Source organism: Bos javanicus, chromosome 10 (assembly GCF_032452875.1).
Source record: "Bos javanicus breed banteng chromosome 10, ARS-OSU_banteng_1.0, whole genome shotgun sequence".
In the NCBI taxonomy this organism is placed as follows: domain Eukaryota; kingdom Metazoa; phylum Chordata; class Mammalia; order Artiodactyla; family Bovidae; genus Bos; species Bos javanicus.
Genome location: NC_083877.1, coordinates 84,961,829 through 84,976,428, shown reverse-complemented (window position 1 = coordinate 84,976,428; position 14,600 = coordinate 84,961,829). Strand labels below are relative to the sequence as shown.

Sequence of the window (14,600 nt, the reverse complement as noted above, 5' to 3'; positions counted from 1 at the left end):
TGGGCTATATATTTCAAAAGGCAGTTTATAGGTTTTCCACACTAAAAGCACAAATATGCATTTGTATTCAATATATGCTTTCCTTAATATGGACATTGATATTAAAATGTCCACAATCCAAAAAAAAAGTCCACAATCTCATACTAATGTTATTACTCATTTCACTGATCCCTGAGAACTGACTAGTAGAGAAAAGAACTGTGACTTAGAAGAAGCTGCATGAGGAAGAGGAACAGTTACGTGTATTGTTTGGTTAAATTACAGCTCCTTACTGTGTCAGACTCTTGTGATCCTTTCTGAATATTGCGTATCAACAGTTCACCAGTAGAATTTAAGATTGGTACTTGCTGGGTGATGAACGTTTGATCTTGAAGCTTATTTTCATCCCTACAATAATGACAGTGAGACTTGTCAACAACTGTACACACATGGAACTTGGTTCAAAAAAATAGACTTATGTTATTCTCACTCAATTCTTGTATGTATAAGATGTCCACAACCACCACTGCGATCAGGCTCACATTCATTGACTGTCAAGAGAGCTTACCCAGACTCCTTTGTTGTTTCATCGTCGGGAACAACATAGTCTGGAACTGGAGGTCTAGAGCTCTGGCTGTATTTCCTGTAGTGGGGATATGTTAACAATGAGGCAGCGTTGTCACATGCCATGTATTTCAACTACACTTTTAAAACTGCTAAAGGAAAATGTTTCAATTGGATGGGTTTCTAATTTTCAAAAATGCTATTATACACACACACAGGCAAGTATATTAGGCAAGTTAATTAAAACTTACATTCTCCTAAAGTTGAGACACTGACTTTAAGAAATGGAAATACTTATGAAGATAATCATGATATTCATACAACAGATAATAATTGTGATGGGCAAGGTTGAACCAGAGTACTGACCAAAAGCAAGCCCAAAAAATTCCCTTCCCACAAAAAGAATCTCAAAACACAAGAAAGTTACCCAATGGAGATAGACCCAGTATGAAAATTTTTCCTAATACTTTGGGAAATCTAGTTTAAGAACAGGAAAATAGGCCCTCTCGCCTTCTGAGATGGCCCACATTCTATCTATTGATTCTCTGAGTATTCTGTTTCTCCCTGAATGAATCTGCTTTATTTTTGGACTATTTAATACGGCCAGATTTTGAATGGGGTTATGCTGCTTTCATATGCATCTAATTTAAGACAAGTTTTAGGAGTGGGGGGTGTCTTTATTTGCTTGCAAAGCAACCTACTAAAACTGTTTGTAACTCTGTGGAGCCCACTTTCAAATTAGGATGATGTTGATTTCCAGTTCATCACTGAAAATACTACTTGTATTTCTTCTGTCTAGAATGCTTTTTCTACCTCCCTTTTGTTCCTGTTTCCCTTTAGAGATCAGCTCAAGTTTTTACTTCCTCAGAGACTTTTTCTGATCTCAATTAGGTCAGACTCCCCTAATCTAAGCTCTCTTACCACTAAATACCACTCCTTTGAACCTATGTCAGAGTGGTATTTTTCTTTGTGTGATGACATGAACAATATTTTTCTTCCTACGTAGATCATAAACTCCCTGAAATCAAGCATATGTCTTTATTTGCTTAACACTATATCCTCAATAAATTGTCGTTTAGTCGCTCAGTCGTGTTCGATTCTTTTTCGACCCCATGGACCATAGCTGCCAAACTCTTGTGGGATTTCCCAGGCATTAATACTGGAGTGGGTTGCCATTTCCTTCTCCAATATATATGGCATTCAATATATATTATGGTAAATGAATTGATGGATTAAATAAAAATTTAAATAGCTCCATAAATGTTTATGGAAATGTTTCTATATTTTTCATATGGAAAGTATGGTTTTCCATATTTTTCATTTGCCTTTCATACCACCTTCATTTCTTTCTTTTTTTTTTTTTTGTCTGTTTATGTTGCTTTATTACAACAAAAACAAAATATTATCTGTATTATTTTGGCAATAAATGGCAAAAAGATTCACATTTCCATAGCCCTACTAGGTTTTTTTTTTTTTTTAATTGTATTTTTAAATTTTACAATATTGTATTAGTTTTGCCAAATATCGAAATGAATCCGCCACAGGTATACCCGTGTTCCCCATCCTGAACCCTGCTCCCTCCTCCCCCCCCACCCTCCCTCTGGGTCGTCCCAGTGCACCAGCCCCAAGCATCCAGTACCGTGCATCGAACCTGGACTGGCGACTCGTTTCATACATGATATTATACATATTTCAATGCTATTCTCCCAAATCTCCCCACCCTCTCCCTCTCCCACAGAGTCCATAAGACTGATCTATACATCGGTGTCTCTTTTGCTGTCTCGTACACAGGGTTATTGTTACCATCTTTCTAAATTCTATATATGCGTTAGTATACTGTATTGGTGTTTTTCTTTCTGGCTTACTTCACTCTGTATAATAGGTTCCAGTTTCATCCATCTCATTAGAACTGATTCAAATGTATTCTTTTTAATGGCTGAGTAATACTCCATTGTGTATATGTACCACAGCTTTCTTATCCATTCATCTGCTGATGGGCATCTAGGTTGCTTCCATGTCCTGGCTATTATAAACAGTGCTGCGATGAACATTAGGGTACACGTGTCTCTTTCCCTTCTGGTTTCCTCAGTGTGTATGCCCAGCAGTGGGATTGCTGGATCATAAGGCAGTTCTATTTCCAGTTTTTTAAGGAATCTCCACACTGTTCTCCATAGTGGCTGTACTAGTTTGCATTCCCACCAACAGTGTAAGAGAGTTCCCTTTTCTCCACACCCTCTCCAGCATTTATTGCTTGTAGACTTTTGGATCGCAGCCATTCTGACTGGCATGAAATGGTAACCTCATAGTGGTTTTGATTTGCATTTCTCTGATAATGAGTGATGTTGAGCATCTTTTCATGTGTTTGTTAGCCATCTGTATGTCTTCTTTGGAGAAATGTCTATTTAGTTCTTTGACCCATTTTTTGATTGGGTCATTTATTTTTCTGGAGTTGAGCTGTAGGAGTTGCTTGTATATTTTTGAGATTAGTTGTTTGTCCATTGCTTCATTTGCTATTATTTTCTCCCATTCTGAAGGCTGCCTTTTCACCTTGCTAATAGTTTCCTTTGATGTGCAGAAGCTTTTAAGTTTAATTAGGTCCCATTTGTTTATTTTTGCTTTTATTTCCAATATTCTGGGAGGTGGGTCATAGAGGATCCTGCTGTGATGTATGTCGGAGAGTGTTTTGCCTATGTTCTCCTCTAGGAGTTTTATAGTTTCTGGTCTTACGTTTAGATCTTTAATCCATTTTGAGTTTATTTTTGTGTAAGGTGTTAGAAAGTGTTCTAGTTTCATTCTTTTACAAGTGGTTGACCAGTTTTCCCAGCACCACTTGTTAAAGAGATTGTCTTTAATCCATTGTATATTCTTGCCTCCTTTGTCAAAGATAAGGTGTCCATATGTGCGTGGATTTATCTCTGGGCTTTCTCTTTTGTTCCATTGATCAATATTTCTGTCTTTGTGCCAGTACCATACTGTCTTGATAACTGTGGCTTTGTAATAGAGCCTGAAGTCAGGTAGGTTGATTCCACCAGTTCCATTCTTCTTTCTCAAGATAGCTTTGGCTATTCGAGGTTTTTTGTATTTCCATACAAATTGTGAAATTATTTGTTCTAGCTCTGTGAAGAATACCATTGGTAGCTTGATAGGGATTGCATTGAATCTATAAATTGCTTTGGGTAGTATACTCATTTTCACTATATTGATTCTTCCAATCCATGAACATGGTATATTTCTCCATCTATTAGTGTCTTCTTTGATTTCTTTCACCAGTGTTTTATAGTTTTCTATGTATAGGTCTTTAGTTTCTTTAGGTAGATATATTCCTAAGTATTTTATTCTTTCTGTTGCAATGGTGAATGGAATTGTTTCCTTAATTTCTCTGTTTTCTCATTATTAGTGTATAGGAATGCAAGGGATTTTTGTGTGTTAATTTTATATCCTGCAACTTTACTATAATCATTGATTAGTTCTAGTAATTTTCTGGTGGAGTCTTTAGGGTTTTCTATGTAGAGGATCATGTCATCTGCAAACAGTGAGAGTTTTACTTCTTCTTTTCCAATTTGGATTCCTTTTATTTCTTTTTCTGCTCTGATTGCTGTGGCCAAAACTTCCAAAACTATGTTGAATGGTAGTGGTGAAAGTGGGCACCCTTGTCTTGTTCCTGACTTTAGAGGAAATGCTTTCAATTTTTCACCATTGAGGATAATGTTTGCTGTGGGTTTGTCATATATAGCTTTTATTATGTTGAGGTATGTTCCTTCTATTCCTGCTTTCTGGAGAGTTCTTATCATAAATGGATGTTGAATTTTGTCAAAGGCTTTCTCTGCATCTATTGAGATAATCATATGGTTTTTGTTTTTCAATTTGTTAATGTGGTGTATAACATTGATTGATTTGCGGATATTGAAGAATCCTTGCATCCCTGGGATAAAGCCCACTTGGTCATGGTGTATGATCTTTTTAATGTGTTGTTGGATTCTGGTTGCTAGAATTTTGTTAAGGATTTTTGCATCTATGTTCATCAGTGATATTGGCCTGTAGTTTTCTTTTTTTGTGGCATCTTTGTCAGGTTTTGGTATTAGGGTGATGGTGGCCTCATAGAATGAGTTTGGAAGTTTACCTTCCTCTGCAATTTTCTGGAAGAGTTTGAGCAGGATAGGTGTTAGCTCTTCTCTAAATTTTTGGTAGAATTCAGCTGTGAAGCCATCTGGACCTGAGCTTTTGTTTGCTGGAAGATTTTTGATTACAGTTTCAATTTCCGTGCTTGTGATGGGTCTGTTAAGATTTTCTATTTCTTCCTGGTCCAGCTTTGGAAAGTTGTACTTTTCTAAGAATTTGTCCATTTCTTCCACGTTGTCCATTTTATTGGCATATAATTGTTGATAGTAGTCTCTTATGATCCTTTGTATTTCTGTGTTGTCTGTTGTGATCTCTCCATTTTCATTTCTAATTTTATTGATTTGATTTTTCTCCCTTTGTTTCTTGATGAGTCTGGCTAATGGTTTGTCAATTTTATTTATCCTTTCAAAGAACCAGCTTTTGGCTTTGTTGATTTTTGCTATGGTCTCTTTTGTTTCTTTTGCATTTATTTCTGCCCTAATTTTTAAGATTTCTTTCCTTCTACTAACCCTGGGGTTCTTCATTTCTTCCTTTTCTAGTTGCTTTAGGTGTAGGGTTAGGTTATTTATTTGACTTTTTTCTTGTTTCTTTAGGTATGCCTGTATTGCTATGAACTTTCCCCTTAGGACTGCTTTTAAAGTGTCCCACAGGTTTTGAGTTGTTGTGTTTTCATTTTCATTAGTTTCTATGCAAATCTTGATTTCTTTTTTGATTTCTTCTGTGATTTGTTGGTTATTCAGCAGGGTGTTGTTCAGCCTCCATATGTTGGAATTTTTAATAGTTTTTCTCCTGTAATTGAGATCTAATCTTACTGCATTGTGGTCAGAAAAGATGCTTGGAATGATTTCTATTTTTTTGAATTTACCAAGGCTAGATTTATGGCCCAGGATGTGATCTATCCTGGAGGTTCCATGTGTGCTTGAGAAAAAGGTGTAATTCATTGTTTTGGGATGAAATGTCCTATAGATATCAATTAGGTCTAACTGGTCTATTGTATCGTTTAACGTTTGTGTTTCCTTGTTAATTTTCTGTTTAGTTGATCTATCCATAGGTGTGAGTGGGGTATTAAAGTCTCCCACTATTATTGTGTTATTGTTAATTTCTCCTTTCATACTTGTTAGCATTTGTCTTACATACTGCGGTGCTCCCGTGTTGGGTGCATATATATTTATAATTGTTATATCTTCTTCTTGGATTGATCCTTTGATCATTAGGTAGTGACCATCTTTATCTCTTTTCACAGCCTTTGTTTTAAAGTCTATTTTATCTGATATAAGTATTGCTACTCCTGCTTTCTTTTGGTCCCTATTTGCATGGAAAATCTTTTTCCAGCCCTTCACTTTCAGTCTGTATGTGTCCCCTGTTTTGAGGTGGGTCTCTTGTAGACAACATATGTAGGGGTCTTGTTTTTGTATCCATTCAGCCAGTCTTTGTCTTTTGGTTGGGGCATTCAACCCATTTACATTTAAGGTAATTACTGATAAGTATGATCCCATTGCCATTTACTTTATTGTTTTGGGTTCGAGTTTATACACTGTTTTTGTGTTTCCTGTCTAGAGAATATCCTTTAGTATTTGTTGGAGAGCTGGTTTGGTGGTGCTGAATTCTCTCAACTTTTGCTTGTCTGAGAAGCTTTTGATTTCTCCTTCATATTTGAATGAGATCCTTGCTGGGTACAATAATCTGGGCTGTAGGTTATTTTCTTTCATCACTTTAAGTATGTCTTGCCATTCCCTCCTGGCTTGAAGAGTTTCTATTGAAAGATCAGCTGTTATCCTAATGGGAATTCCCTTGTGTGTTATTTGTTGTTTTTCCCTTGCTGCTTTTAATATTTGTTCTTTGTGTTTGATCTTTGTTAATTTGATTAATATGTGTCTTGGGGTGTTTCGCCTTGGGTTTATCCTGTTTGGGACTCTCTGGGTTTCTTGGACTTGGGTGATTATTTCCTTCCCCATTTTAGGGAAGTTTGCAACTATTATCTCCTCAGGTATTTTCTCATGGTCTTTCTTTTTGTCTTCTTCTTCTGAGACCCCTATGATTCGAATGTTGTAGCGTTTAATATTGTCCTGGAGGTCTCTGAGATTGTCCTCATTTCTTTTAATTCGTTTTTCTTTTATCCTCTCTGATTCATTTATTTCTACCATTCTATCTTCTAATTCACTAATCCTATCTTCTGCCTCTGTTATTCTACTATTTGTTGCCTCCAGAGTGTTTTTAATTTCATTTATTGCATTATTCATTTTATATTGACTCTCTTTTATTTCTTCTAGGTCCTTGTTAAACCTTTCTTGCATCTTCTCGATCTTAGTCTCCAAGCTATTTATCTGTGATTCCATTTTGATTTCAAGATTTTGGATCAATTTCACTATCATTATTCGGAATTCTTTATCAGGTAGATTCCCTATTTCTTCCTCTTTAGTTTGGTTTGGTGGGCTTTTATCCTGTTCCTTTCTCTGCTGGGTATTCCTCTGTCTCTTCATCTTGTTTAAATTGCTGAGTTTGGGGTATCCTTTCTGTATTCTGGCAGTTTGTGGAGTTCTCTTTATTGTGGTGTTTCCTCGCTCTGTGTGGGTTTGTACAGGTGGCTTGTCAAGGTTTCTTGGTTAGGGAAGCTTGTGTCGGTGTTCTGGTGAGTGGAGCTGTATTTCTTCTCTCTGGAGTGCAATGAAATGTCCAGTAATGAGTTATGGGATGTCTATGGTTTTCGGGTGACTTTGGGCTGCCTGTATCTTGGAGCTCAGGGCTGTGTTCCTTGCTGCTGGAGAATTTGCTTGGTATGTCTTGCCCTGAAACTTGTTTTGCTTGTTCAGTTGCACTGAGGGGAGGTAGGGAGGGATGCTGCAAACAAATAACACTGGCGTATGCTCGCAGTGCCTCAGTCACACTGGGTCTGCCCCCAGTTCATGGTGCGTGTAGCCTCTCTGCCCACGCTGCTCAGGCTCTAGGTTGCTCCGCCGCGACCAATCCGCGGCCCGCCCTGGGCTGCCTGTACTTCCCAGGTCCAAGCCGCTCAGGTTCAGGCACTCGGGTAGTCCTCAGAGGCGCAGACTCTCAGTTGGGCCTGCGTTTTGTGCCCTTCCCAGATCCGAGCAGCTCAGGTGATAAGATGTTTTGCGCGCGCGATTGCTGTGACTTATCGCCTCCCCGCTGCTCGATTATCTAGTTGTGTACCGGCACATCTTCTCAGGCAGATGTTGACCATCCAGACCTCCAAGAAGTTTTAGTTAGCAAAGAAGCCTGCTTACAGTTTTATAGATAATGTCTCTCTGGGGCTGCGATTGTCCCCTTCCGGCTCTGGCTGCCTATCACCGGAGGGGGATGGTCTGCCGCCGGCTATCTCTGTTCAGTCCTTTATTCCGTGCGTGGGCCTGGCGGTGTCATAGGTTAGGGCTGGCTTTTCGCGTGGTAGATATCCCACAGTCTGGTTTGCTAGCCCAAATTATTTCGCTCAGATAGTGCTCGGGGTATTCAGGCCAGATTCTTGCGATGCAGCCCGCGCTGCGCCTCCCTGCCCAGCCCCCGCTTGCTAATGGCGTATGCAGGCGTCTGCGCTGCTTCTCCGCTGGGGAAGTTACCGTAGGGCTCGCAATGTGCGGGTTTTAATTATTTATTTTTCCTCCCTGTTATGTTGCCCTATGTGCTTCCAAGGCTCGGCGCGCAGATTCGGCAGTGAGAAGGTTTCCTGGTGTTTGGAAACTTCTCTCTTTTTAAGACTCCCTTCCCAGGACGGAACTCCGTCGCTCCCTCTTTTGTCCCTTTTTTTGTCTTTTATATTTTTCCCTACCTCCTTTCGAAGACTTGGGTTGCTTTTCTGGGTGCCTGATGTCGTCTGCCGGCTTTCAGAAGTTGTTTTGTGGAATTTACTCGGCGTTTAAATGTTCTTTTGATGAATTTGTGGGGGAGAAAGTGTTCTCCCCATCCTACTCCTCCACCATCTTAGCTCCTCCTCTCACCACCTTCATTTCTTAAGCAAAAAATCTTTTTTTAATTCATTTTTTAATTTAGGCTGTGTTGGTCTTTGTCGGTGTGCTGTGTGGGCTTTCTCTAGTTGTGGCAAGTGGAGGTTACTCTCTAGTTGCAGTAGGCAGGCCTCTCATTGCAGTGGCTTCTCTTACTGGAGCACGGGCTCTAGGGCACAGCAGCTTTGGTAGTTGGGGCACGTGGACTCAGCAGTTGCAGTTCCCAGGCTCTAGAGCACAGGCTAGTTGTGGTGCACGGGCTTAGTTGCTCCAAGACATGTGGGATCTTCCTGGCTGAGACACCAAGGAAGCCCTCTTAAGCTAAAAATCTTAAACATTTTTTTTCCTCTATATTCCTTATATTCTTAATCACCACGATCTGCTTCTCCTTCCGTAGTGTGTCTGTTTCTTTTCTTTATTCCAGCTGCCTCCACTCTTGCTTAAATCCCTCACCACACATGCCCAGAGCTATGCAGCAGCTTCTGCCCATCCCAGTTCTATGTATGTCCTTCAATCTGCCATACATGTCACTGTGTTAGGTTAAGGTCAGCTCTGAGAACAATGATATAAACCCTTCCAGTAGGAGCATCTAAGAGTATGGCCTATTGTTCTTTGTATTCCTCCAAGGCAGACAAGAAAACTATGCTGCATTACTCCAGAATCTATATTACAAAGTTCAGAATTTTCTGCATGGTTTTTAAGGTTCATCATAATTCAACCCATAGATTAAACTTTATTTCTAATTACTAATTACTTTTACAAATAGCTGTGAAAAGAAGAGAAGTGAAAAGCAAAGGAGAAAAGGAAAGATATACCCATTTGAATGCAGAGTTCCAAATAGCAAGGAGAGATAAGAAAGCCTTCCTCAGTGATCAGTGCAAAAAAAACAGGAAAACAATAGGATGGGAAAGACTAGCGACCTTCAAGAAAATTAGAGATACCAAGGGAACATTTCATCCAAAGATGGGCTCAATAAGGACAGAAATGGTATGGACCTAACAGAAGCAGAAGATATTAAGAAGAGGTGGCAAGAAAACACAGAAGAACTGTACAAAAAAGATCTTCATAACCCAGATAATCACGATGGCGTGATCACTTACCTAGAGCCAGACATCCTGGAATGTAAAGTCGAGTGGGCCTTAGGAAGCATCACTACGAACAAAGCTAGTGGAGGTGATGGAATTCCAGTTGAGCTATTTCAAATCCTGAAGGATGATGCTGTGAAAGTGCTGCACTCAATATGCCAGCAAATTTGGAAAACTCAGCAGTGGCCACAGGACTGGAAAAGGTCAGTTTTCATTCCAATCCCAAAGAAAGGCAATGACAAAGAATGCTCAAACTACCGCACAATTGCACTCATCTCACATGCTAGTAAAGTAATGCTCAAAATTCTCCAAGCCAGGCTTCAGCAATACATGAACCATGAACTTCTAGATGTTCAAGCTGGTTTTAGAAAAGGCAGGGGAACCAGAGATCAAATTGCCAGCATTCACTGGATCATCGAAAAAGCAAGAGAGTTCCAGAAAAACATCTATGTCTGCTTTATTGACTATGCCAAAGCCTTTGACTGTGTGGATCACAACAAACTGTGGAAAATTCTGAAAGAGATGGGAATACCAGACCACCTGACCTGCCTCTTGAGAAATCTGTATGCAGGTCAGGAAGCAACAGTTAGAACTGGACATGGAACAACAGACTGGTTCCAAATAGGAAAAGGAGTACGTCAAGGCTGTATATTGTCACCCTGCTTATTTAACTTATATGCAGAGTACATCATGAAAAATGCTGGGCTGAAAGAAGCACAAGCTGGAATCAAGATTGCCGGGAGAAATATCAATAACCTCAGATATGCAGATGATACCACCCTTATGGCAGAAAGTGAAGAGGAACTAAAAAGCCTCTTGATGAAAGTGAAAGAGGACAGTGAAAAAGTTGGCTTAAAGCTCAACATTCAGAAAACTAAGATCATGGCATCCCATCCCATCACTGCATGGCAAATGGATGGGGAAACAGTGGAAATAGTGTCAGAATTTATTTTTCTGGGCTCCAAAATCACTGCAGATGGTGACTGCAGTCATGAAATTAAGACGCTTACTCCTTGGAAGGAAAGTTATGACCAACCTAGACAGCATATTAAAAAGCAGAGACATTACTTTGCCAACAAAGGTCCATCTAGTCAAGGCTAGGGTTTTTCCAGTAGTCATGTATGGATGTGAGAGTTGGACTATAAAGAAAGCTGAGTGCCAAAGAATTGATGCTTTTGAACTGTGATGCTGGAGAAGACTCTTGAGAGTCCCTTGGACTGCAAGGAGATCCAACCAGTCCATCCTAAAGGAGATCAGTCCTGGGTGTTCACTGGAAGGACTGATGTTGAAGCTGAAACTCCAATACTTTTGCCACCTGATGCAAAGAGTGGACTAATTTGAAAAGACCTTGATGCTGAGAAAGATTGAAGGCAGGAGGAGAAGGGGATGACAGTGGATGAGATGGTTGCATGGCATCACTGACTCAATGGACATGAGTTTGAGCAAGCTCCAGGAATTGGTGATGGACAGGAAGGCCTGGCATGCTGTGGTCCATGGGATTACAAATAGTTGGACATGACTGAGTGACTGAACTGAATTACTCTTTATCATCACCAAATTTCCTCAATCCAGGAAATTTCTCCTTAGTGTTGCCTAAATACCTTCCAGACAAAGGTCCGTATAGTCAAGGCTATGGTTTTTCCAGTAGTCATGTATGGAGGTGACAGTTGGATCATAAAGAAAGCTGAGCACTGAAGAATTGATGCTTTTGAACTGTGGTGTTGGAGAAGACTCTTGAGAGTCCCTTGGACTGCAAGGGGATCCAACCAGTCCATCCTAAAGGAAGTCAGCCCTGAATATTCATTGGAAGGACTGATGCTGAAGCTGAAGCTCCAATACTTTTTGGCCACATGATGTGAACAACTGACTCATTGGAAAAGACCCTGATGCTGGAAAAGATTGAAAGCAGGAGAAGAAGGGGATGACAGAGGATGAGATGGTTGGATGGCATCACCAACTCAATGGACATGAGTTTGAGTAAACTCTGGGAGTTGGTGATGGACAGGGAGGCCTGGCATGCTGCAGTCCATGGGATCACAAAGAATCAGACTGAGCTACTGAACTGAAATACCCTCCACCCAGTCTTCCCTCTGGGCTTTTTCTCATGGTGTCTACAAATTCCTAGCCTGATGTACCCTCCTCACTCTCTCTACCCTCCTCACTCTTTACCACTATCCTATAAGGCACCCACAAATTTGCCCTCTCAGTCTTCCCTGACTACTCCAGCCCACTGAAAAATTGCCTGCACTCCAATTACACTTTATTGTGCCACCTAATTTTCCTTGTTACGCTTGGTTTTGTTTGGGAAATCAAACTGTAAGCTCTTGAAATCAAAGGCAATGTCCTTTAATTCTTTTGAATCCCTACAGTACCATGGTGCCAAGCATTTAACAATCAGTTGATAAGTGGTTGATTTATTTTAGCGACTTTATAGTTCATTACCAGGGTTACAGTCACTGATAAAACATGGTGAAGAAAGAGTAAAACTAATCATTAAAAATAATTATTTGGAGTAACTGTGGTTTTCTGTTTTCCTTTCTAGGTCTTTTTTTTTTTTTTTTAATATTAAAGAGTCCCATGGTTACTATTCAGCTTTGTAATCATTTACTTATCTTTGCAGACCAATAAAATCTTAACAATTGCTATGCTTCTCTTTAGTTACCACTCATTCAGCTGAGCAATGTTATACCTTCTTAGGAAGCATTAGCTTAAACACCTAAGATTAATCAGTTTTTCTCTCCCCTTTAATTCTAATTCCTCTTTCATTTTGGTGCTCACTTATACATCTCCCATTCTTTATCTCTGGGAATTGCAGTAGCTATGCAATATGACCTTGTTTTATTTTCTGCTTGTTTCCCATTCTCTTAATTCTAAATAAGAATATATTCACTGTTTCTATATCATTTCTAGGTTTGATAGAAAACTAGTATTTCACTACTGAAATAGGGAGTTACCTAGGAACAAAGCCATTCATTTTTGCAAAGAGCAGTCTCAAGACTTTCTCCTTCTGCTCCCAGGTCAAATCTCCAATATCCACATTTCCTTGAATATCTGTCCTAAAGAATTTCAAAGAAAAAAATGGAAAAAAGTATGATCAAAGGAAGCATCTCTTTTTAAAAAATATATGAAATATGTAAACATGAAAAAAGAACATTTCCAAATCATAACTGAATATTACGATGTTTCCAAATGTAATGACTACAAAGCAAACTATGTCTCGGAGGAGGCGATGGCACCCCACTCCAGTACTCCTGCCTGGAAACTCCCATGGACAGAGGAGCCTGGTAGGCTGCAGTCCATGGGGTCTCGAACAGTCGGACACAACTGAGCGACTTCACTTTCACTTTTCACTTTCATGCATTGGAGAAGGAAATGGCAACCCACTCCAGTATTCTTGCCTGGAGAATCCCAGAGATGGGGGAGCCTGGTGGGCTGCCACCTATGGGGTCACACAGAGTCGGACACGACTGAAGTGACTTAGCATGCTAGCCAATTTGAAGTTTTACATAGTAATTAAAATGAAATGAAAACTGTAACAACATGAAAAAAAATCTGTGCCCAAAGGTTAAGCAAATAAACAGAATAGAAAGTTGTGAGGCAAAATTATGTATCCAGATAATTATGTATCCACAAAGACAAAAGAAGTAAGAAAAAATAGTTGTTTGGTGCAATTACGGAAAAATTCCTTTTAGCATGTCTTTAGTATTAGATATTTTGCTATGAAAATAGAGTGATGAGAGGTAAATATATAAAATAACATGTAACTTATCTAGTTTACTTCTTACCTCCAAATAAGGGTATAGCTAAGCTTTCCAGGCAGGTATTTATCTATACCATAACTTTTCTAAAGGATTTATAGTCTACTTGCTATTTACAAAAGTTGGCTAACATATAGATACAGTATAGATGTAGAATGTAAAAAACATTTGCATATATGTCAATTGGGTTAGTTTAGACTTTGCCTTGTGATCACCATATACTTTGTCCTTCCCAATCTGCCTCTTCAGCAGATACTGTAATATTTTAACTACAATTTCTGCTTTCCTGGTAGATGCAATAGAACACTAGGGTTAAGGTGATTAATTGCTCAGAAGGCAGAATAGGAAGAGTCCAGTTTCTGCAATAATAATGTGGAGAGTCATTTTATGTACCTTCCTCTGAAAACTTATATACCACTTAATATACAGTAGATTTAAAAAATGAAAAGAAACTGCCTTATATATGGTGGGGACTCAACTTGCTTGATATATTTAAAAAAATAGAAAAAATTACAGTGAACCTCTGGTAGTAGTTATTATAATAAGTCTATTATTATAGTAGAGTAATAGTGTTATTAATAGACTTCCAAATATGGCAAGAAGATAAAAAAATTATAGTATGGACATTTTTGAAGAAGAGTAACTGGCCATGTTCAACCTTCCCAACAGCTATATAATTTAAAAGAACTTTCATATTAGCCCATTAAAAAATAATTTAAAACAGAAAATACATTTGGAAGCCCCTCTTAATAAGATACTAAGTGCATGGTAGTAGGGATTTTTTAAAATTTCTTAAGGCCCTTGAAGAATCTAATTGCATAGGGATATAAAACAATTTTTTCAGAGTAATATTTAAAATGTACTATAATCCATGGTTTATAGGGTGAAAGTATTCAAACAGATATTAATGCTAACAGGAAATAATTAATTATTGTATATAGCCTGTGCGTGTTAGTCACTCAGTCATGTCCAACTCTTTGTGGCCCTATGGACTATAGCCCGCCAAGCTCCTCTGTCCATGGAATTCTCCAGGCAAGAATACTAGAACGGGTTGCCATTTCCTTCTCCAGGGGTATATAGTCTGCAACTGTCTGCCTTCATCATGGTGGCAGCAGATCTCTTCAGTGTACTTTAGA

The 14,600-nt window shown here is 39.0% G+C and overlaps 1 protein-coding gene across 4 annotated transcripts in view; it reads right to left on the bottom strand.

Annotated features, from left to right (window-relative positions):
* Nucleotides 1-14,600, bottom strand: part of BBOF1 (basal body orientation factor 1) — a 48,555-nt gene that overhangs the window by 6,054 nt on the left and 27,901 nt on the right. For all 4 annotated transcript variants that reach the window (XR_009738813.1, XM_061429415.1, XM_061429416.1 and 1 more), the window contains exons 9-11: nt 12,661-12,762; nt 548-622; nt 273-387 (exon numbers count right to left, since the gene is read on the bottom strand). Coding sequence is in view for 3 of the 4 variants with exons in the window: in XM_061429415.1 (XP_061285399.1) it covers nt 273-387; nt 548-622; nt 12,661-12,762 (292 nt within the window). In the remaining variant the exon portion in view is untranslated. The remainder of the gene's footprint in view (nt 1-272; nt 388-547; nt 623-12,660; nt 12,763-14,600) is intronic.